This window comes from Vulpes lagopus, chromosome 5 (genome assembly GCF_018345385.1).
Source record: "Vulpes lagopus strain Blue_001 chromosome 5, ASM1834538v1, whole genome shotgun sequence".
NCBI classification, from domain to species: Eukaryota; Metazoa; Chordata; class Mammalia; order Carnivora; family Canidae; genus Vulpes; species Vulpes lagopus.
In genome coordinates, this window is record NC_054828.1 from 12,616,582 (window position 1) to 12,640,396 (window position 23,815).

General features: G+C 59.7%; 1 protein-coding gene across 1 annotated transcript in view; it reads right to left on the reverse strand.

The window, feature by feature from the left end:
* Window positions 1-6,914: 6,914 nt before the first annotated feature.
* The window catches only part of TOM1 (target of myb1 membrane trafficking protein), a 39,284-nt gene continuing 22,383 nt past the window's right edge, over window positions 6,915-23,815 (reverse strand). Inside the window, exons 7-15 of the mRNA XM_041755905.1 lie at window positions 21,734-21,850; window positions 19,640-19,773; window positions 17,871-17,904; window positions 17,450-17,543; window positions 16,475-16,595; window positions 12,789-12,864; window positions 8,908-8,967; window positions 7,908-7,947; window positions 6,915-7,820 (exon numbers count right to left, since the gene is read on the reverse strand). Coding sequence (XP_041611839.1) covers window positions 7,666-7,820; window positions 7,908-7,947; window positions 8,908-8,967; window positions 12,789-12,864; window positions 16,475-16,595; window positions 17,450-17,543; window positions 17,871-17,904; window positions 19,640-19,773; window positions 21,734-21,850 — 831 coding nt within the window. The 3' untranslated portion in view covers window positions 6,915-7,665. The remainder of the gene's footprint in view (window positions 7,821-7,907; window positions 7,948-8,907; window positions 8,968-12,788; window positions 12,865-16,474; window positions 16,596-17,449; window positions 17,544-17,870; window positions 17,905-19,639; window positions 19,774-21,733; window positions 21,851-23,815) is intronic.

Genomic DNA, 23,815 nt, shown 5'->3' on the forward strand with positions numbered 1-23,815 from the left:
TCTGTCTCTGCTGGGCCCTCCGAGGCTTCTGTGTGGCAGTTGTCTCTGCAGGCTCTGGGTGGGTGAGGGGCGGGGGAGGCGATGGCTGAATAGGCATCCATTCAGGATGAACAGATGGCAGGGAGGGACCAGCGACAGAGGGCAGTGGGGCTAGAATGTTCTGGTTGTTCTCCGCCTCGGGGGCTCCACCACCCTCTCCTGGCCCTGGAGCTCTGCTGCCGCATCGCATCGGGAAAAGCCCAAAGCTGTCGGCTCTTGGCCCTCAGCTGGTGGGCCAGGTGTGGAACTGCTGGTGGGAGATCAACTGGGGAGGGGTTTCTTGCTGGAAGTTGGGGGTCTGAAAGCCAAGATCTCCAAGTGCCGGGGGCACGGGGCAGCTGGGAGAGAACCAGGGGCTCCTCTGAGGCAAGGAGCCGCATTTGCAGAGTGGAGGGACCAGTGTAGAGGGCAGGGTGGTCCCGATGGGTGACGTGTGACGAAGAGTTAGGGCCAAGGTTGATGGGAGCTGTGGCGGTGGCACCCTGGTGGGGGGGCGCCGCTGCCCTCAGCTCTGGCCCGGGGAGGCAGGAGGGCGCAGCGGGCCGGTGAACAGGCCGGTGCAGTCTGTTCCCGGGGACGAGGCTGCTCATTCAGGCTGGAATGAGCACCTGCCCGGTGAGCCGCAAGGGCCAAGAGTCCGATGACGACGCGTTACAGGAAAAAAAAAAACAAACAAAAAAACCAAAAACTGAATTCCTCAGTGCACTGTAAACTGTTTTATTGACAACAAACCAAAATGGGTAAGAAAACTTCCACATCCAGGGTCCTCGGTGAGGGTTCCCAACCTGCCACACCAGTTGGCCTCCGGATGCAGCATTCGCTGGGAGCCTGGAGCAGGTGCTGGGTGCCAGGGGCTGTTTCTGCACAGGCCTCCCAGCACCCTGAACCCCCCTTCCTGCGAGGGGGCTCTCCCGTGGGAGATCCCCAGTCCAGGCCCCTGGGGGGCAGCCCCCTCCCTGCAGGCGGCCAGGAGGCTCTGCGCCTGCATTTGCCTGTGCGAGTGTGCACACACATGTGCTCTCACACGCACCGTGGGGCTTTTCTGGCTCCAGAGCAGCCCGGGCCCCGGAATAAACTACACCTCAGCCCTGCTCCCGCAAAGACCCTTCCTCTCCAGAAAAGAGCACCTGACAAGGCCTGTGCACTTCCCAGCTGTGTGACCTTGGACTGGCCAGCAGACCCTCCCGAGTCTTACTTTTCTAAAAGTAAAGTAAACTGGAAATTTCTTTCCATCCCAGGAGTGGCAATGGCAGGGTCCCGTCACCCTAAGTGTGTCCAGGGGCAGGACAGCCCCCCTGCCTTCCTCCTCAGTGGACCATCTGCTTCCCCTTTCTGGGGGCTAGCTTGGGGTGGGGCTGGGGGTGGGTGCAAGGGTGTTCCCAGCTTGGGTTTCACTTCCTTCCTGCCTCTGAGAGCGGGCCAAGTCCCCCCTTCCCCTCTTCGCGGGCACCCAGCATGCTAGTGAGGGAGGCTGCGGGGTGTGTGTGGCGGCCTGTAACTCACAGCCACCTCTGCCTCCTCACGGATGCTGCTGACCTACCTGCCGGCAGGTGGCTCCCCACCCTGACCCAGGAGCACCCCCCAGGCTGGAACCACGTAGCCTCCAGCGACCTTGCACTGCGTGGGGGAGCAGCACAGTGCTAGGCAGGTCCGTCCCTTCCCTGGGCCCGTCTCCTGTGTGTGACTCTTACCACCCAGGGTTTGCGGCCTGGGTAGGTGCGGACTCCTCCCGCGTGTCAGCCAAGTCCAGAGGCCTAGCCTCAGGGTGGAGCCAGGCCGGCAGGGGGGCGAGGGGGGAGGGGCGTGTGGAGCGGCTGGGGCAGCGGCAGGGAGAGGCCATGGGCCTGAGTCAGAGGCCAGGGGACAGGATGGGGCCCCACGGGGACGCTTCCCCGCATGTCCTGCCCAGGGGTAGAAGGGAACCCTGTGAACTCAGGGCAATGGGTCTGCTCTAAAACTTAATGGGTGGCTTGGGGGGCCAGGGGGGCCCTGTGACCTCTCGTCTACTCTCCCGATTCTGGTCCTTCTGGGCTCTCAAACCAGCTCACACTCTGCCCCGGGAGGGGCGGGCAGGGGAGGCGGGTGCTCCCCGCGGGAGCAGGTGGGCCCGGGAGGGCGGCCCGAGGGCTGCGTGTCCGGCCCCTGGGCCCGCGCCCGCTCCTGATGCTCCTGATTTAGTCCAAGCCCTGGCCCCCGGCCTCAAGCGGGACTGTCTCTGGAGAGGGGGCCTTCCAGGGGGTTGGGCCAACCGGGGGCGCCAGGGCGGTGCAGATCCCATCCGCGGGACGGGGGACGCTGCCCCACGCGGGCCCGTGGGATCGCAGGGGGAAGACGGCACCTGCCGGCCGAAGCCCATCGGGAGGCCTCGGGGCCCCCGGCCCGGGTCTGCGGCGCTCAGGTCTGGCGGCGGGGGGCGGGGGCGCGGGGGCGCGGGGGCGCGGGGCCGCGGGGGCGCGGGGGCGCGGGGCGGGGGTGGGGGCGGGGGGGGGCGCGGGGCGCGGGGGGCGCGGGGCGGGGGTGGGGGCGGGGGTGGGGCGCGGGGCGGGGGCGGGGGTGGGGGCGGGGGGGGCGCGGGGCGGGGGCGGGGGTGGGGGGGGCGCGGGGCGGGGGCGGGGGTGGGGCGCGGGGCGGGGGCGCGGGGCGGGGGCGGGGGCGGGGGCGCGGGCAGGGCGCTCGGGCGCACGGTCCAGACCGCACAAACGTGGGGATGGCTTTGGGGCAGCAGGGGCAGTGGGACGAGGACACCACCCGAGGCTCCCGCTGACCACCCCTTAGACCTCCTCCCCGTCCGGCCGGGCCCCAGCCCGTGGGAAGTCAGCAGAGGCGGGAGGGGCGGCAAGGCCTGGGGCGGGGGCGCGGCCGGGGTGCAGGGCGGAGCCAGCCCAGCGAGGCGCGCGGCACAGCTGCGGAGCAGGCCCCTCCCTGGGTCAGGGGCGGGCCCGCGCTCCGCTCTGGGGGGCGCCGCAGGGAGGGCGCCCCGAGGAAGCCCACGTCGGCGGGTGCGAGCGGGAGAGGCTGGCGTGACCGCGGGGGCGGACCGGGTCCCCACGATCCCACGCCCGGCTCCGGAAGCGCGGGGCCGCGCCCTGTGCCCTGGGGGCGGGGGGGCGCTGGCCGCTTCTGCAGCCTCCGGGGACAGGGCTCCTAGGTGCTGCCCCCGTTTATGTCCCCGAAGCCCAGTGGGTGGGAGGGAGTAAAAGCGCCGAGGCCCCTCGCCCAGACCCACGGAGGATCCCCCCGACTGGCGCCCCCAGCCCCACACGGGCCGGGAAGGGCCGAGCGGGACCCTCGCGGTCAGGGCTGGGAGGTGGCCGCCTCGGGGGTGGGGCCGGTCCCCACCTGCCCTGCAGGCCCGGTGCGTGCAGCGCTGCCGCCACCTCGTGGCCACCCCGCGAACTGACCCGAGCGCCGGCCGCTCCTGCGGGGAGGGGTCCGGGTCCGCGGAGCAGGACCACGCGGAGCAGGACCGCGGCGGCAGCAGCGAGGCCGGGCACTGTGGCAGCAACCGGGCTTGTCCTGGAGGCGGCGAGCACCCGGAGAGCCGAGGCCCCTGAAATGACCCGAGTCAGAGGGGCAGTGCCCCGGCGGGGTGTCTGGAGCAGAGGCTGTCCTGGATGGGGGGGGGTCCCACCTGGGCCCACACGTGGGGAGCATCTCCCTGACAGGTGCTGTGCTATTCGTCCTGTTATTCCTTACCCCAACCCTATGAAGGAGCAACCGTAGAGTCCATTTTACAAGTGAGAAAACGGAGGCACAGAGAGGTTAATAACTTGCCTAACGTCACACAGCTCAGAAGTGGCCAGGCCTGGATTTGCCATTAGGACAGCTGGAAAGGCTGGAGGCTGACACTGGGGTGAGGGGTGGGCAGGGAGGTCAGGGTGGGGTTCTGGAGGCTCAGGGAAGCCAGGAGGGAGTGGGGGGGTGGAGCCTCCAGCTTGCAGCTCTGCTGACTGCTTCCCACAGCCCCCAGGGGCTGCCTCCTACGTGCCCCTTCCCCAGCGCATGGGCTGAGTTCCACCCATGTCCCTGGCCTGCTGCCACCTTCCGAGGCAGCTGGGCCCAGCAGGAGCTGCTGGTGCCTCATTAATCCTGTCCCGACGCCCCCACCGGCAGCTGGTCCTTTTTCATGTGGGGCCTCCGACTTCCTGCCACTGCCCAGGGACGCCTGGAGCGGGGCCTGGGGCCTCAGACACAGCCCGCTGGGACCAGCGCTTCCTCGTGCCCCCCAGCCCCAGCGGCTGTCTCTTGGGTGGAGGGGGGGTTCCCCAGTGTTGCCCCTGCAGGGAAACCTACCTGCTGGCCCTGCCACCTGTCCCACCACGCCTCTCCAGCCTTGGGCCCTATCACAGGCCCTCCCTGACCTCCCGGCCCCATCACATCAGCGCCCTTCCCTTCATCCAGAACACGTAGCGCCTTTTGTCCATCTGTCCTTGTTGGCCCTTCCCTGCTGAGGGATGCCCTGGGCTCAGCGCTTAGAACCACAGCTGGCCCGCAGCTGCGCTCAGGGGAACCACACCCGGGCAAGAAAAATGATGTGCCCACTCTAGCCATTGACATGGCCACGAGCCCCTAGAACCAGCCATGGAAAGTTTCCTTTGCTTCTGCACTTGGATCCTTGTAAAATCACCACTCACCATGGGGGGCCCTGTGAAATGGTTCGGTCACTGCCCTGGGGGACAGAGGAAGGTTGCAGGCACTGGGGTGTGAGCTGAACAGGGGGGAGAGGCTGCCGTGTAAAGGACTGGGTCCCCCTCTCCCATCACTTAGTGTGTGACTAGGCAAGACCTTGGTTCCGAGCCTCAGTTTCCCCACCTGTAAGCAGTGATCAAAACCGTCAACCACACAGGGCTGTTGTGACTGTGGAAAAGCCCAGGCCAGGGTCCGGCACACAGCAGGAGCTCCGCTGAGGAAGGGAGGGCTGACGGAGCTGCAGGGGAGGGAGGGAGCCCATCTCTCACCCCGGGCTCTGGGGTCAGAGGTCTGGGGGCAGATGGTGCACCTGTCAGAGCTCATGAGGACAGTGCCCCACCAGGCGAGCAAGCATGAGCGTGTGTGTGGCACGCTCACACGTGCTGGGGTGGGGCAGTGACTGATCACTCCTGTCTGACCATAGGATGCTGCTGATCTCAGCCAAGCAGGGAGCAGCTGAAGAAGGTTCACACTGCGGAAAAGGACTTTATCCCGTGTGTGGAATCAAGCACACAAATCAGCTTGCTGCTCCCGACCCTGGGGGGCTGGCGTGTCGGGGCAGCCAGCGAGGAATAGCCAAGGAAGCGATATGCTATCATGAGCGCTGACCCAAGAGGGCAGCAGGCCTAGCAAGATAAAGCAGTCTGGGTCCATTCGGAGGAGGGCCAAAGTCCCCAGCGCGTGGCCACTCTGTGCGATAAGGCAGGCTAAGATGGAGGGGGTGCTAACACCCCAGGGGCAGCAGGGAGCAGAAGTGGCCAGTGACAGTGTGGTACACAAACTCTGGCTTCTTCCCAGTTTTGGGTAAGAGTGGCCCGGGCAGGCTGGCAGGGCTCTGTACCCTGGCATGGGGGTCACCTGCCAAAGGACTAGCCCATGTCTAGGAGCCACTAACACCTGGTTAAAACCGGAGTCTTCCCGTTGCCTGGGCTAATGTCTGGCTCGTGTGTGCGGGACACAGGAGGGAAGCTCCAGTTTGGACCAGCTGAGCCTAGCAGGCATGGAGGGCGAGGGCCTAGGGGACCTCTACCTCACCAAAGCCATTGGACCAGGCCCCTCCCCCAAAAGAGGTGGTTTAGGTTGGAGAAAGGACAGATGTAATGTGCAACTGCTACCTGCCTCCAGGCTTGGCTCATCTGCAAGCCCTGAAGCTTGGCCCAGACAGGACACCCCTGCCCCCCTGCTTAGGGAATGGACAGGCCCAGGGGTGTCCCTGGAGTTCTTTGCCCTACCTCCACCTGGTGGGCTGGCAGGGCTCAGTCTCCACGCTCAGCTCAGGCCACAGCCCTTAGATCACTGGTGCCACCATCCTGCCACTGGTGGGAGCCAGTGGCTGCTCAGAGACAGGCCCAGGCCACACTCCAGGTCCTCCCAGCCCAGGGCCTCTGACCCCACTGTCTTCCACAGGCTGACCTTTCAGACAGCTCAATTGCTCTCGCCACACAGCAGCCCACCGAGGGCTGGGCCATGACACTCCAGCCTGCTAAGCAGTGACTCTCGGGGAGCCAGGAAAGGTGGCTCCTCAAGACCAAGCTCTCAGATTGCCATGCATCGAATAAGAACAGACACCCTGTGCCTGGCCTGTGGCTCAGCTCCCGAGCTGTGTGCCAAGTCACCCGAACTGAGCCTCGGTGCTGTCATTTGAAAAATGGGGACAATGTGCCAATGCACAGGGCAACGCCCAGCACATGGTAAATGACAGCAGCTACATGGTTTTCTCTGGGCTGGGGCAGCTCATGTGACCCTGAGTCACAGACTTGGCACCTGTGAGATGAGATGGTAACTTCACTTCCCCAGCATCACAGGACAAACTCCATGAGCCTGCATGTGGCCTAGTGTGGTGCCTGGCACCTGGGCCCCGACAGACTGTCCACACTGTCACACCCACTCCCATGGGCTTCCCGTTGCCGGGCTGGAGGCAGTCTGAGGGAGCCAGCAGTATGGAGGTGCCCCCGGCATGGAGGGATGCCACGGAGATGGTAGTGGGGCCTCCCAGCAGGGCAAGTGACTGCACCTGTCTGCACCTGCTCAGAGGTGTTGCTGGATGCCCCATCCTGCTGTTCCACTTGTGCCATCTGCAGGTGCCTAGCTCCTGGGTGGCCCCCAGCCCGGCCCCAAACCGTCCCTGTCTGGTGAGGCCAACAGGTCACTTCCCAGCTGGAGACTGAACGGCATTGCTAGCAGGATGCTTTTCTACCTTTAATTGGGTTACAAAAGACACTTCTCCCAGTACAAGGTCGGCCAACAGGTGGGTGGGCCCAGTGCCCGGGGGAGCCTCGCCTGGGAGGGACAGAGCGAGGATGCAGGGAAGGCAGTGGAGGTCATGGGGGTGCTGTGGGCAGCCCCGGAAGCCTCCCCTCTGCAGCCTGGGGCTGGTGAGGCCTCCCTGCACTGTGTGCAGTTTCGTACCTGGACAGCGGGCAGCTTGGCAGAGGGCCACACACCCCGCCCTCAGCAGCTACCCAAACCTGGGGGCCCCACAAGCAGGTGCTGGGGAACAGACCCGGGGCTGTGACAAAGCTTGTGCCATATCTGGCCCCTAACCAGGCCTCGACTGGCAGTGTGCGCTCCTCCGGGGTTGCATCCAGGAAGGGGATCACCCAGGGCAAGGAATCACACCAGGGCGATCTGGCAGCCAGCCTGTCTGTCACAGGACCTCCCGGTTTTCAGCAAAGTAGTGGTCGGTTGGGGCAGAGGAGGAGGCAGAGGGGGCCCAGCTCCCAATGGGAACCTGTCCTGTTACCCCAATTCATCCAGCTGCCCCTCCACAGCCCAAGTGGCGAGGCCCAGCATGGCTGGGTCAGCCCATGGTCGAGGAGGAGAGAAGGGGTAAGAAGCCATCCTCAACGCAGCCTTAACACCGAAGGAGGGAAAGCAGCCCCGGCCAAGGGGAATGAGAGCAGCAGGGGCTCGGGCTGCAGGCGCCAGGCCCCCTGCTCATAAGGCAAACAGCGTGTCCTCCTCTTTCTCCTGGCTCTTCTTTTGAGGGGCAGCACCACGAGCAGGACCCGGGGGGCCCTCAGCTGAGGGGCTGGAGAGGTTGGGCAACCGATCGGCGGCTTTGGCCCGTTCTTCCAGGAATTTGTCAAATTCTGCAGGAACAAGAAGAAGGGGACTAGGGGTGGGTTCTGTGGCCATAGGGGAGAGGGGTGGGTGGGCAGGTGGGCAGGGCATCCTACCTTCGCTGGTGACGCCCTTGGGCTCCTCCGCGTCATTCCCCTGAGAAGGCAGGAGGCAGAGGTTACCACAGTGGCCCCGGCAGGCGTGGGGTGGGGGTAAGGGTGGACTCAGCCTCTGGCTGGGCCCAGGACCCGAACCTCGGCCCCACCCCTTCCTGAGCTGCAGACTTGGGTGTCACCTGACTGCTCCATGCCTCAGTTTCCCGCTTGGTAAAACTGGTTGTCGAGAAGCTAAGACGGTAATCACACTGAGTGCCAAGCCCAGGGTGTGGTGTGTAGCCCCTGGGTCCTAAGTAGCAGTCCCTTTCCTGCCCGGTGTAGGTGGGCAGACTTGCCCTTGTGGTGGGAAGGGACCCAGAGGTGGGGACCACACAGGCTACAGGTGGGGTGAGGATGCCTTTGTGTCCACCTGACATGGGCCCTTGACTGACCTGGGGCAGAAACACAGCCTTGGCCGCTGGCAGAAGGCAGCCTCTGGGCCTGGGAGCGCTCAGGCCCTTGGTTGTTGGTGCCCAATGTGGGGGCGGGAGATGCGGGGGAAGGAGCCCGGATGAGACAGCAGAGGCTGGCCGCCCCCTCTGCTCGGGGAGGGGGGGGCGCGCAGGGCTCTGCAGACAGCCTAGGCCCCTGCCTCCCCCGGGGCTCAGCAGTCTCCTGGTCTGTAAGACGGGGCTGCTGCAGGTGCCTCGCGGACAGGCCTGGGGGCTCCGCGCTGCCATGCTTACCCTCAGCCCCCCTCCTCCCCTTGGGCTGATGTTCCCAGGGACCCATGGTGGCTCAGGCAGCTGTGAGGTGTGCAGTGCCCAGGCCGCCTCCGAAGGGAGTGCCCCGAGGGGGCGGGCGGGTGGTGGGAGGTGTCCCACATGGATGCTCCCGTCCTTGTCGCTGCTCACCCTGCCCCGTGACCAGTCACTTCCTCGTGAAAGAAAAAGGGCCCGCTGTCAGGTGGGTGAGGGATGCGCCTGAGGCTTTGCTTCTGGGCTGGGGGGTCCCGACTCACCACGTCAGTGGACAGCCACTGCTCGATGTCCTCCATGAGGCAGGCCTGGGTGACGGGGATCTGGAAGGAAGGGCGGGGGGGAACGGCAGTGAGGGGCAGTGCACTGGGTGGAAGGTCCCGTAAGCTTGGGGCCCATAGGTTGGCCGGCCTATGGCGTCACCCCCAACCCTCAAGCTTCCTCACTTATGAAGTGGGGCCACATGTGCCCCACACCCTCTGGGGAGGTCAAGATCCTGGTATCCTTCCAACGTGGCTCCTGCCGCCGTGCTGGGCTGTGGTCAAGGGGGACGCAGGGCCAGTAGCTAGGCAGGGGGTGGGGACGTGAGGAAGGGACGGACCCCCCTGCTGCCACATGCCAAGCGTGTGGAGGAGCATCTGATAGAAGAGTATTTGAAGTCCAGGGAGGGGCTGGCCTTCAGGGGTGGGGTAGGGAATGGCTTGGGCCAGGGGCGGCAGGCCTGTCTCCCGGCCCCTCTGGGGACTCTGAGCTCATGGTGGTGGGGCGGAGAAGCACCGGAGTGCAGGGAGGTGCCCAAGTGCCCAGACAGGCCAGGCTGCTGACTCAGGGGCTGTGTGGCCGCTCACAGGGCCTTTGGCTCTGTGCCACAAACACGGGGGCTGGGGGCATCCTTCTATGGTGTGAGGACCGGGGGGAGGCTTTGGGACAGAGTCAGGGACGGCAGTCTGTCTGGCCCTTCACACATGTGGCTTGGGCAGGTTACTTCTCTGACCCGGCTTCACTCATCTGCAGAGTTCACTCGTACCTACCTACCGTACCTACTGTCCAGGCTGCTGTGGGAATGAAAGGAGGGGACGGACAGAAGGACTCTGGCACAGGGAGGTGCTGAGAAGTGCAAGGTACTATTCAGCTACTTTGGGAAGAGAGAGAGATGACAGTCCATCCCCAGCCAAGCCAGTTCTGTCCCCAAGTTCACTGTCCCCAGCACCAGCGGGCCCCAGTGGAAGCAGGGTCTGGAGCAGAGCAGGAGCCCACTTTCCGGCGGCAGCACATCCTCTAGCTGCCCACACCAGCTCCCTCCCCACTCAGCACTCTGCTGGCACTTGGCCCAGAAGGCCCAGAAGCAGAGAGCCCATCACCTCCCAGCTGCCAGGCGGGCCACCTGGCCTTGCTTCCAAGTCAGGAGCCAGTCAGGAGCCGGAAGCAGGCCCCAAGGAGCCCTGGAAGCAGAGGCAGAGGGGGTGGGACTGCGCTGAGTGCTGGGTGGGGGGCACCCACAGCACCCCTAATTCCTAACGGTCCCACCCCCTCCAAAAGCACCCCCTGGGTGGAACCCCTGCTAGTGGCAGCCTTGGCTTTCGGGATCAGCCAGCCTGGTCTCTCCTCACCATGCCTTGTCTCATCATCCAGGCACTGAGGCTCTTCTCACTGCTGCCTCCCATCTGGGTGAGAAAAGGTCACGCTGTGGTGGGAAGGGCAGGGACAGGGCCACTGGTATGCTGGCAGCCTTCTCCAACGTGGGCGCTCCTTTTTAAGTAGGTAGGCCTATTACCACCTGAGGAGGCCTCGCATGTGTATGGGTGTGTGTGTGCATGCATGTGTGTATGCACACCTGTGCAGGTACTGGTGCTGTGGTGATAGGTAAGGGGACCAGGAAGCAGCAGAGGGGGTCTCTACAGAGGCCCTGGGACCCCAGAGTCCTGAATGTGCCGGGCAAAGCTTCTCCTCCCTTTCCAGAATGATCTTGGGGACAGACCTGACCAATCCCAGCATGCAGGCAGCTGTTAGCCAGTCCCCTGGCTGTCCGGGGACTCTGATGGGTGTCCCGGGATTGGAACACTGGCTTACTCAGTACCCCCTTGTGTTTATCGACGGGCAAACAGGATTCCTGAGGACCCGGATGATGGGTGGCAGAGGGGGACTGGAGTCCTGCCTCCCCAGCCCTGGACAGACCGGCTCAGAGTGGCACACGCTGTCCAGCACCCCCAGTCGCGGGACTCATGAAGCCTGGGGCAAACACTGGCTGCCCGTAGAGCTGGCTCTGGATTCCATGCTGTACTTTGCTGCTTGGAACCCAGCCTGACAGTTAGTGGGAGAAAGCCTTACAACCACCCAGCCAGATGTACACACCTTGGGAGCAGGTGGTTATGGACAGTTTTAAGAACATCATACCCTCATCTGATGGAAGCTGCTTAAATTTCTCGAGTGATCAGAGGAATAAACAGTAACTCAGCAGCTTCTGCTTTTTGGCAAGTAGAGGGTGTGTTTTCTCCTTTTAACTAACTTGCAAGGTGGTGTAGGAGCCAAGAGATCCAGGTTCTAGTTCTTTGGTGTCCCTGATGTGTGTGGCCCTTGCTGTGTCCCTGGGTGAGTGACACCAGTCTCTGGGCAGCAGCTCCTGCAGCTGCAACTAGAAGGGGTTGGCTGTAGAGTTAACCTCTGCCCCCGAGAGGCCAGGTGGCCCGAGAGGGAACAGCTTCCAGCAGGCTTCCAAAGTGTTCACATTCATCTGGATTCCAGGAGCCAGATTTTCTGGAGAGTTCGCCTGTGTTCCTTAGAACTCTGCAGCCATCTGGGGCTCTTACTACCAGCACTGGCTGTGGAGCCAGAAAGACCAGCAGCTGTCAAACAACCTCGCAAAACCAAGCCTTGGTTTTCCTGCCTGTAGGTGGGGAGAAGCATCCAGCAGCGCTGGGAAGGTGAAAGGCCTCACTCTGTGCCGGGCGCTGCACTAAAAATGTTAAACCTGCTGCCTCACTTGGCCTGTCAGTGTATCTCATCTGCCCAGGAGGATAGTAAGATGTCCTGAGGGTCTGTGTGAGGCCTCAGAGAGGCACAAACAGGGCACAGGTTGCACAGATGACCACTTACAAAGGAAAAGAACAAGAGGCTCTGAGATATGGGTGTGAGTGTGCTCTGCCTGGTGCTCGGGCACAGTACATGCACGTGTGGGAGGCGTGTGAAGCTCGAGCTGCTCCTGCCTCCATAGTGCCGGGTCTTGCTCTGCTCTGACTTGGGAATGATTCCTGAGATGCTGGGGACACCTCTGGGGAGTCGCTGGGATGCCCTACCCGCAGGCATCCTGGGCAGCTTCATTTTTCTACGTTCCCCTCCACTCAAGATGGACCATGACCTCCACCTCACACGGGGCTCCTAGCTGTCCCTCAGGCTCTGTCTCCTATCACTCAGTCCCACCCTGGCCTCAGAGGCCTGTGCTGTCACCGGCCCTCTCCTCTGCCAACCCTTCGCTGCTCCTGCCTCTCCGACCCCCGGGCCCTGCCGTTTCTAACTGCCTCCCCAGGAGCTACTCTGTCCACTTACCGGAACAAGAATTCTCGCCACCCCAAAGGCATCCAGGGATGAATTCAAAGGGATGAGAACTAGACTTGGAGTTCCTGCCAAGGTGGAGGGGTCGCCCAGAGAGGGTGCCCACTGGGCACCTGGCTAACAGTCCCCCACATGGCCAAGCACTTCGATGGAACTAAAATGGTTCCCAGATGGACCCCTGCAGCTTTAGGGTCTGTCCTTCGGGCCTCTCTGTCCACACTCCTGCAGACAACAGATCTCTGGAGGATGTTGACAGAGCTCTAACTCCGCCAAGCACCTTGAACGCCCCTCCGACGCATCCTACCCAAGGCCGTTACTCAAGTTGGCGTTGTGCCTCAGGACGCACAGCTGGGAAGCCGTGGCGCTGGGATGGGAGCCCAGGCTACGGAGTCCAGCTCTCTGGCTCACACTCGGGCTGTCCAAGTCCTTGCTCCAGCCCTTCCTCACTGTGAAGTGGGAATCACCACACTAGCTGCAAAGGGCCAACTGCAGAACCACGTGAGGAAGGGGCCAGGGCTCAGTGCACAGGGAGGCCAGTGGGCAGGTGTTCCCTGGCCTTCCTTCTGGACAAGGTGGCAGCGGACCCTCTGCTTACCGCTCCAGTGCTCTGCTGTCGGGCATCCAGGGCTCCCGCCAGACCATCTCTTGCTTGGGGGGCTTCATATTTCACCCTGAAACACAGAGACCCCCACAACCGTGAATGCTGCCCTTGCTGTACCAGGCGTGATGGGATGCAGGGGTGGGTGGGGACGAGCCAGACACATCCTGTGTGGACCTGCCTGGGTAACGGCTGACCTGGGCTCAGACATGTGACTATGACAGGTGGTGGCAAGGCTGAGGTGACAGAGGCTGGTGTCCGCCAATGGCTCTCACTCCAGGGATAAGAAATAGCCCCAGTGCCCCATGCCCATGGAGAATTTGTATCTCCAGAACCTTCTTTGAGAAGCTTCCACTTTGTGATGTAATAAATCTGTGTAAGGCCACCTTTGGATGGGGAGTTCCCTTCTGCTGCTCAAAACAGCTACACAGATGGCAAAACAGCCACGCAGATGGCTGGGTGGGATGCCATCCTGCATGGCTCCCCAGCATGAAGCTCTCTCTCCCCTGCCCTGCCCTGGTAGCCTGGTGGAGGGGCCTCTAAATTCCTGGGTGATGCCAGCCAGCCAGGCAGGGCACAGAACACTGGGAGGGTGTTTGCTGTGTTTGAGGTGAGTCTCGGGGGGGTGGGTACCAGAGGCCTTGGGGACCCAGCCCTGACTCTGGGAAAGAGCACTTATTCTCCCTCTGAAGCATCAGCAGGAGGGGAGGGCTCAGCAACGTCCCAGCCCAGCCTTGAGGGGAAGAAGTGCCTCACACAATCGCAGCCACAGAAGGAAAAGCCCTGCACTTAGGGGTGGGCCAGGTCAAGGCTTCAGAACTGGGGCCCCACTGAATGAAACCCCTGCAATGCCAAATGGCCTTCCTGGGAATGGGAGAGACCTGGCACTTCAAATGGCCTCTTGAGTAAGACCCCGAATTCCCAGGCAGCTACTTTGACAGCCCTGCCACCCACTGCCTCCTGCAGGATGCAGAGTTGGCCAGGAGAGTGCAAGCATTAGCCAGCTCATCCCCTAGTTACGTGGCTCCTTCCACTGGTGAGCTTCGGACTATCTGCAGGGCTGTGCAGGGGGTGGTGGTGGGGGTGGCAGGCGGGGTGCTCATGCCCTTCTGGACAGCAGCTTTGCAGGCCTGGCTGACTCTGGGCAGTGAGAGCCACTGAGGAGGAAGTGATGGCTAAGACTGAGCCATACGTTCTGACCTAGGGAAGACCTGCCCACTCAGGCTACGGAAGTAGCCATGTTGCTTTCCCTCTGAGACACGGCAGGTGTGTCATGGAAAAAAAGTAGAGTAAGGCACGTCCAGGCCTACGAACATACAGAAACGGATCCTTTTCTTCACTCAAAAGAACTACATGTTCTTTCCCAATTACATCCCCCACCTCTGCTTTTCTGTGTCTCTCCAACCCACAGAGCCCTGAGGACAAAGCTTGGCCGTCCCCTGGGCCAAGCCTGTGGCAGTGGAGGGCTGAAGACACTCCCACCAGAGGAAGCCCACAAGGCCCATTCCCAGCTGTAGATGCTGGGCCGGTGTCTGCTGCAAACATCCAGTGCAGGCAGGAGTGGGGACGGCTACCCCTCAGAGGGGTGTGGGGGGCTGGTGGACAGGGGCTGGAGCTAGTGCCACCTGGATGACAGTGGCACTGGGGGGGGGGAGGGAGTGGAGCGTGTCCCCAGGATGATGATACAGAAGAAGGTGAGGAAGAGCAATCCACTTCCAGCAAAGCCTGGCTAAGGCGCTCTGAGTCTGGCTCATTGAGATGCTCCCTATTGCTCTCATTGGCGTCCCAAGTGGAAAGGCCTGGTCAGCTAGAGGCCATGATGGTGTCAGCTGCCGTCAAGGCTGGAGCAGAAACAGGGACTCACAAGGAGCCAGCTTCCTGGTGAGCAGATGCAGAGCTGGTACAGATTAGAGGGAAGTGGGAGCCAGAGAGGCAGAGGGAGGTGTGGGTCAGACACCAGGTGGGCAGAAGAGGCCTCAGAGGATTCAAGCGCCCTGGGAAACAGGTAGAGGAGGGGAGTCCAAAGGCCAGTCAGGGCTAGAAGATCCAGCTGAAGCTGGGGGGGGGGGGGGGGCGTGGGCAATTACCAAGCAGAACAAAGAGGAACTCGATGCTAGGGCACTCTCGTCCCTGTGGGGTGCTTTTTGCTGTGGGGGAAACTAGTCCCCAGGGAGCGCCTGCAAGGACCCATGACCCAAGAATGTATATACAGGATGTGCCCTCCCCTGGCATCTCATGCTCCCCCTGCCTCTGAGCTTTCTTTAGCCTGAAATGGTCTTCTTGACTCTCATCCTGGAGGTCCAGCCCTGAGCCCCCTCTGTAGAGCTGCCTGCCACGACCTGTGTCCGCGGTGCCTGGCCCACCCCTCCAGGAGAGCATGTAGTGTGGCACAGCAGTGGTCTGTGCATGTTACTCCCCATGAGGTTGCAGGGTCTGGAGAGCAGGGACTAGGTAGGCTTTTCTCTGTCCCCAGGGCCTATTCCTCAAAGGAGCGATGGCACAAAAGCAGGCCTCAGCCAGGATGGCAAGGTGGACTACCCTCCAGGCTGCAAATCCCACTGGACTTATTAGCTTCCCTCCACACCACGATCTCACAGTGCCCCAAACTCCATGGCAACCGTGAGCTGCTGGGCCCTGAGCACCGCAGCCTGGGTGTGCAGACTCCAAAGATGCAGCTCCTAGCCCGGGCTGCCTACGGTCAGCTGCCAGGGCTGAGTAGCCCCATGCAGCCAGGCTGGCTGCAGCCTAACGGATTTGACCTGGCTGTGGTGTGGTGAGGACATCTCAGGGCCCCCGGAGGCCCACTGACAGTTCCCAGATAGGGCAAGGTGGGGAGGTGAAGGCCATTCAAATGACCACAATGACCACTGGGGAGCAAGGGGCAACTGGTGAGGGAATCCCTTACTCTAGAGCTCTCCTTGGCTGTAAATCCTGGCTGCCCACAGCTCGGTCCTGGGTCCTGAACCAAGGGCTGAGAATAGCAAGCAAAGCTTCCCCTGACACACCTGTATGGGGCCAGTCCCGAGAAGCTGAGGCAAAGGGCCAGCCTTGGCTGCTGAAAGCACCTCCCTGAAAACACTTCCCAGGCATGGACAGAACCCCAGCTCCAGTGCAGAGGGGTAGGCCCAGTGGAGCCATAGGGACTTTGGGAAGAAAGTTAAGGGTGGCTAGGGATTATCACAAATGACCAGACGAGTCCCCGAGGTCTTCTCAGGGATCTTCCCTGCCTGCCCTGGAGGGCCTGCTGTGTGGCCTCCATGTAGTGGTGGTGGCTCAGGCTAGAGATGCAGTTATGGAACTAGCAGCCCTGGGCTCTCAACCTAGTGCTGCCAAGGATCAACGGCCTGACTTGGGGCAAATGACCCAGCCCTCTGGGGCCTTGCCCTCCTCCTCTGATCAGATTATGTAAGATTCTGGCATACGGTGGTTCATCAAGGCACAGGGGACCCTTCCCTCACCCAGGCCTGCCCAGGGGGCACCAAGTCTGCCTCTTGGCTGCAGGATATCTAGGCCACAAGGGACTGATCTAGAAGATAGCAGCTCTGCCATCCCGAGGAGGGCAGGGGGCTGTGCGCCCTTCCACGTGGTGTGCCAAGCAGCTGGGTTCAGGGATCCCGAGCGGCTCTGCCCTGACAGGGAGCAGCCCAAACTGCAGGGAACAGGCTGGGCCCGGGGCCACTCACTCTTTCCGTTGGTCAGCCAGAGAGCTGCCCCGGGTCAGTGCAAACATGTCAAACTCGCCTTCCAGTTGGCCAGAGGCCTCCAGAGACTGCAGGCCAGCCCTTACGCTGCTGGAGCCGAGGTCTGCGGGGACAGAAAGACACATGAAGGGCCCACCAACGGTCCCTGCATGCTAAGCAGCAGTTGAGCTGCCAGGCCCAGGGAGGACTCTGGAGAAGCAAAGGGTGGGGGGTGGGGACAGTGCAGGTGTATGGCTGGGGCAGGCCACCTGCTGGCTGAGGGACCGCGGCCATGTGACTTTCTCTCCTTAAGGTGGAGGCACAGGCCCCCACCCAGGGCAGCTGTGAGAACAGGAAACCTGCCTCGCACATCTGGCACAGTACATGGCTGAGCATTGGGTGAGTGATCAGACGTGTGGCAGCGTTTTCAAACAGCCTAGTTGTAGCAGTTCAGAGCAGGCCTTTGATGACTTCCTAGGGCTTGGCACTGGCAGGCAGCCAGCAGCAGGGAGACTCATCACAGTGATGGTGATGGCAACTGCTGGCATGTCCCGGGTGCACAACCTGGGCCCCCTTCATGCGTGTGCTTACCCAGTCCTCACGGTGATCCTGGAGGAAGGGCCCGTTCCTGCCCGTTATACGGGAGCTAAGGGGACACGGGACATTCAAGTGACTAGCCTAAGCTCACCCAGATGGCTCATATCACAGAGGATTCAGTGTCGAGGGGCGACCACAGAGCAGTGGGCTTCTGAGGTCCGAGGGGGCTTGGGAGTTGCAGGCTGTGGGGGAGAGCCCCCTGTGTTCAGTCCTGGGTACCCAACCTTGCAGTGGGGCTCAGCCTGGTAAGGTGAGGTTTGGGCTGATGTTGTGCTGCTGGCACTCCAGCTCCACCAGTCTAATAGGAGGGCACCTCCAAGCTGCAGGGGTGCCCACAGCAACATGATGTGCCCTCGGCCAGAAGGGGCACACTGCACTTACTCATTCCCGCCAGCTGGGACGAGAGGCTGCCAGTGGCCACCTGGTCAGGGCCCATGTCGATCAGGTCAGCCGCCGCCTCGGCCTCTTGTGGGGCCTGGGGAGAAGGGAGATGCCACCGTTGCTCAAGGATGTGCCACAAGTGCCCCAGTAGCCAGGACAGGGAATCAGGGAGTCATCCCTACTCTGCCTCTAGCTCAGCTGCACCCCCTGGGAGGTGGGGAAGAACCTTGGGCATCACCTGGTGGCAAAGCCTTAGTTACCTTAAAGGAACAGTGACATAAAACACGAGAAGGGGACTTCTCTCTGAGCCTGGATAAGGAGGCACATCCCAGGCTGGATGTCTAGAGAGGGAGGTGAACACAGCCCTCCTCCTCTTTCCCATCAACACAGGCATGATCTGGGCCCAGAAAAGCGCCTTTACCTTGCCAGTCTGGCCTGTTCGGAACCGTTCAAACCTATGAAGACAGAAACGAGCAGTCAGAGAGGCAGAGAGGCCCCCTCAGCACAGGCCAGGCAGAGCTCTTCACACTGCCAGCCTCCAAATCCATGGTAGTGGGTCACAATTAGGGTGACAGGTCCAGTTTACACCTGCTATCCCTGGGCAACTGTTAACAGTGCTCCTCATTTGCTTGTCAGAGTGTCTCAATCGAATGATCAATTCTCTGGCCACTTGTCATGACCGGCAGTAAACTAACAAACAGGAATGGGCTAGAACAAAAAGGAAAGTGGAGATGCACGGCACACGGCAAGGTAAGTGCTGTTTTATCAAATGTGTTCAGTGGTGAGTGAGCCTACTGACGTGAGTGCGTGTCAGTGGCTCTCTGGAGTGGTGTCAGAAGACACACATCTCTTACGTTGCTTCATGGAGCCACTGGGATTAGCCTCTGACAGGCCAACAGGCTGCTGAGGTGGCTGGTGAGCTGTGGTCTGCTGAGGCCCGGCCCTACTCACCTACTCACCTACTGAGTAACTGTGGGTATGCCACCTCTGAACCTCAGCTTCCTTGTCTATTCCAAGGGGGTGACAGAGAAACCTGCCTCTCAGACACAAGGATCCAGTGAAGACACTATGAGTAGGATCGTGAACTAGGAGGCAGCAGGCGTAGGTCAGGCCTGATGCCTGTGGGTGTCAAGGGGCCCCAGTCATCCCCAGACTGGGCCCTTGGGCCACCTCAGCCCACATCCCAAAATGGCAGAAAAGAACTCTTCTATTCTACTGGGCCAGCAAGCAGGAAGTGCTGGGCAGCTGTGGCCCACAGCGGTCCCTCCCCTTTCTAGACTGACTCAGAATCACTCAGTGTCTTGCTGGATAAAGACAGGAAATGAACTGGTGAAGGCTGGATAACTGTCTTGGCCCAGACTCCACTGGCTGCTTAGTGCTTACAGGTGTCACTCCGTAGACTCTTAGTCACCCCACAGGGCAGGCACCACCATGAACCTTGTTTTCAGATACAGAGAGAGCCTGGTGCCCCTTCTGTAATAGCACCTGAGTGCCCTCTGGGGAGCTGCTCGTCTCCCATTTCCTGTGATTCTGGTGCGACTGCCTTCAAGGGGCCCTCTTCCCTTCTCTAACTGGTGGGTACAATGGAGCTGAGCCAATCAGGCTCTCTTGGAGAGCTGACTCTTGAACAGAGTGACAGATAGTGGGTAAGTGTTTGAGGCTTATTTCCTGAAGGCAGCACCCTAGAGTCATGGTCCAGGAGTTTCTGCCCCCGAGACCTCTGAGCTGTCCTGGGATCTTTCTTTCCCACACTGCGGGTGGGACTTGCTGTTGTACTCTTAGGATTCTGAAAGCTATCCATTTCATAAAGGCTCTTCTAATGAATCCATTTCTTGCTAAAGTGAGTGTCATGTAATGTGAAAGAGTCAAAGAGCAAGTAGCAGGTCCACGGCCCCAGAGCCAGGCAGCGGTGGAGTGAGTAAGGACAGTGAGCAAGGATAGAGCAGGCCTATGTGCAGTTCAGGGGCAGCACAGGGGCAGGCACGGGGGGCAGGGCACACTCTGGCAAAGAGAGGAGAAGTGGATGGAAGGTGGGGTCAAGTTCATGCCCACTGGGGAAGGAGAGAGCTGAAGGCACGCGGTCTAGTGTCTGAGAGGGAGGCGAGAGCTTAGATGGTGCAGAGAGGGAGCCAGGGGAGGGAATGGGCTAGGGCAGCTGGCCAGAGGCTGGGGGGTGGGGTGGCGGGCTACCGTTCGTGGCGCAGGAACACGTTGTTGAGGTTGTCGTTGACGATGAGCAACTCCTCGGTGAGCTGCTCATTGGCGACTCGGGGGATAAGCTCCAGAACTCGCTGCTGCATGGCGCGGCACGTCCGGTTGAGCTCCTGTGGGTGGAGGAAGAGAGATGGTCACGGCTCCAAGGACCAGAGCAAGGCCAGGGCTCGGGCTCCAGCCTCTGTGCCACCCTGGATGACGGAGGGGCTTCCAAACCGGACTCCAAGCTCCACAGGGAGAGCTTTCAGGGTTCCATAAACAAGCCTCTGGATCCCACCTCCAGTGATCTACGCCAACACCGAACACGCAGCAGACAAGCTATACGCAAGACAGAGCAGCTGGTTTAACCTGGCTTTGTGCCGACTTCTCATTGCCACCTTTGCTCGGTTGAAAAACCAAGAATGCAAGTGGTCAGTGGAACAAAGCGTAACTTCTCTGGAGGACCAGGATCTTTTGGTAACCAAAACAAAAAATTAAACCAGACCACTCTAGCTGTTACCTGCAAACTCCGATTTTGAATTTTTCCCTCATTATTTTCCCTAAATTATTTGAGAGCAAGACAGTGAGCATGAGGTGTGGAGAAGAGCAGAGGGAGACGGAGAAGCAGACTCCTCGATGAGCATGGAGCCCAACGTGGGGTTCGATCCCAGGATCCCTGAGATCAAGACCTCAGCTGAAGGCAGATGCTTAACTGACTGAGCCACCCAGGTGCCCCTTCCCTAATTCCTTTTTAAATACTTTTTATGTTAGAATCATTTCAGATTTGCAGAAAAGCTGCCAAGATAATAAAGTTCCTGTGAACCCTTCATGCAGCTTCTCCTCAGTCTGGCGTTTGTCAAACTGAAGACGTTAACGCTGAGCCAATGCTATGAACTAATTCCAGACTTTCTTCAGCCTTGCTGTTTTCCCACTAACGTCCTTCTGCTCCAGGATCCCATACTGTACTTAGTCACCATGTTGCTGATTGATTTTTAATCATTAAGTTATATATTTAAGCTCCTTTGGGCAAGAGAAAAAAATGAAAAGCCACAGCAGTGTAAGTTTTTCATTTGTAAGACAGACTCTTTCTTCAGGTTCGAGCCACTAGGTGGACAGATGCCTGGGTCACAGTGTCAAGATGCAAAGTTGTTGGCACTTTTCTCCAGGAGGCACCACGAGGAACAGACGCTGCCCTGCTCTTGACATTGGTTTCTTTTGGACCCTGTTACCCACCTCCTCCTAGAAATTCCTCATCTGCCTTCATGTGGGGCAGGGCGGGCCTGAGTGACTTGCAACACCCTGTAGACCTCCCCTCTCTTCCTCCTGTGACCAAGCACACTTGTGGCTTTGTACTCATTTCCTTACACCACCCCCCACCTCCTGCCCTTTAAGAGCAAAAGAGCAGCAACTGGAGCCAGGCTCCTGGGTCCAAATTCCAGCTCCACTGCTTATTAGCCATGTGACCCTAGGCATACTCCATGACCTCTCCTTGCCTCAGTATGCTGATCAAGAAAACAGGGATAATGACAGTACCTCCCTCTTGTGGGGTGTGGTGAGGATGAAATGAATGTATGTCTATCAGGTGTTTACATCAGAGCCCAGTGCATGAGAGGTGCTCATTACTTGTGAGCTGTCACCAGGAAAACCCAATCACTCACACCTGGGGACTCCTGGGCCCTGGGGTCTCCCAGCTTTCTTGGCACCTCTGTGAACTAACCTCCATGGGTAGGGTGGGGCCTCAGTGGTCCCCAGCTGTGGATGGGACTGTGGGAGTATTGCATGACACCTAGAGCAAAAACCTGTGGCTCCCACCAGCCCCAGGGCCCAAGACCAGCTGCCCTCTCCTCTCAAAGCTGGAGCTGCTCTCACCCCTGCCTGCTAAGCTCCGTGTTCTGAAAGGGGGAAATCAGGACTATCTTATAGATGAGGAGACCGAGGCAAGAGGAGCTATTTTGTTCAAACCAGGAAATGCTAGAACTCCGAATTCCAATGTGAGGGAGTCCAAAGTCCCTGGTTTCAACCTCTCCCACTGTGACCAAGTTCAGAGTAAGTCACGAAAACTGTGGCATGGGTGGGGAAGGTGGGGCTCACCTGTAGCAGCTCCAGGTCTGCAGGCTCTGCCTGGGTTGGCACCAGCTCCGTCAGCATCTCCGACATCACCCTCACGTTCCCACTCACCATTTCGAGCTCACTGCGCAGCTTCGCAATCTGAAACACACCATGGGCCATGGTGAGCTAAGCCAGGCGTCCAGAGCCAACCGCCGCCGCCAAGGAGAGTCTGGCACCAGTAGCCAGGGCAGGGGTGAGGGCCCCCAGAGGAGCCGACCGCAAGTACCCTCTGGGCTCCTGAGCCACAGCCCTGCACTAGGAGGCCTCGGGTGGGCTGCCCCTCGCCCCCAGACCCCCTCAAAGAGGTGCTACCAACCGTCACCATCTCTAAACTGGGGAGCCTGGGTCAGGGAAGACCAAAAGGAGCGGAGCTGAGAGTTAAGTGCAGCACAGATATGGCTGGAGGGTGCTAGCAGCTCCTGGGGCCCAGGTGGTAGCTAACGAGGCCCCGGGGGGGCAGCTCCCAGCCACAGGGAGAGGAGAGAGTCAGGAGGCCTGCTTCCCTCCCAGAGTGACAGGATCTTACTCCTCCTCTCCTAGGACAGTAGGATTTTTACTCCCTTCTCCCGTCCTGTGAGGACAAGATGTTGTCTTGTTCCTGGTTTGCTCCTCCTGGCCTATTCTGGTATCCCAGACTCTCCCAAGTGTGAGTTCCAGTGCCACTCCCCCACTGGAGTATGATACTCAGATTTAGCACACGTTAAAAAGATGTCAGCAGGTTTTCAGTGATTGAAGGGTTCCGAGGTCTTGGCTTGGGCAATTGGTGGAAATCACATTGCACAGTCTCCACACAAGTGAGGTGGTGAAGGGCCACTGGGCCAGTGTCTTATGCTGTGGGGCTCTGTGGGGTGGTGTCCTCAGGAGCACTGTGGACACTGTGAATGTCCAGGAAGTGATCGGTATGGAAGTTCTAAAATTAATCTGCACAGTGATGCCTGGGTGGCTCAGTGGTAGAGAATCTGCCTTCAGCTCAAGACGTGATCCTGGAGTCCCGGGATCGAGTCCCACATCGGGCTCCCTGCATGAAGCCTGCTTCTCCCTCTGCCTGTGTCTCTCTCTCATGAATAAATAAAATCTTTAAAAAATTAAATTAATCTGGACAAAGAATCCCTTGCCATGGAATACCGCATGGGTCTAGTATTAAGTGGCCTACACTTGGAGAGATGCATGTGACCTAGCTGATTTCAGAACAGGAATGTTACTATATTAAATTCACGATGCCTGATAGCACCTACCATTTACTGACCACCTATGAAGTGCCGAGCATTTAAATTTTACTGCTAATTAAACTTTACCATAGTCTTAACAAAGCACATATCACTACTCCAGACTTTATAGGTGAAGAAATGGGGGCTCAGACAAGTAGTACATCCACCGAGGTTCACAGATCCCTTCCAAACCCCACAAAAACATCTGGTGTTTGGCCTAACTGAACACTCTTGGTGTAAATTAGTGGAAAAACTACTGACCACAAGCCCAGCGTGTCTGGGTCAGATGGGACCTAATTACAGTGGAGTCCGGGAGTGCTATCATTGCCTACCTCAAAGCCTTCCTACGCCCCAGGAGACAAAAGGGGAGCTGCAAATTAACAACCCCTACCTGGTTTTGTTTAGCAAGAGCCTCTGGCAGTGGATGTAACCAGTCTTAATCCACGCAGAGGTTAGACTTCAGGCAAATTGATGAAAATCATAACCTGGTTACATAAAATTTGGACTGTGGGGTGATTTTACAATTTTTATGTACCTTTAATTTTTTGTCCAGTTGGGAAAACTTTTCTTTTCCTTTTTTCTTTTTTTTTTTTTTTGGGAAAACTTTTCAAGTAATACTTGTAACTCTGGGAGGTGAGTTTATAACTTGCTGTAAGATATCGAATACAGGGCAGCTCAGGTGGCTCCGTGGTTTGGCACTGCCTTCAGGCCAGGGTGTGATCCTGGAGACCTGGGATCAAGTCCCACGTCGGGGTCCCTGCATAGAGCCTGCTTCCCGCTCTGCCTGTGTCTCTGCCTCTCTCTCTCTCTGTGTCTCTCATGAATAAATAAGATATTAAAAAAAAAAAGATCAAAT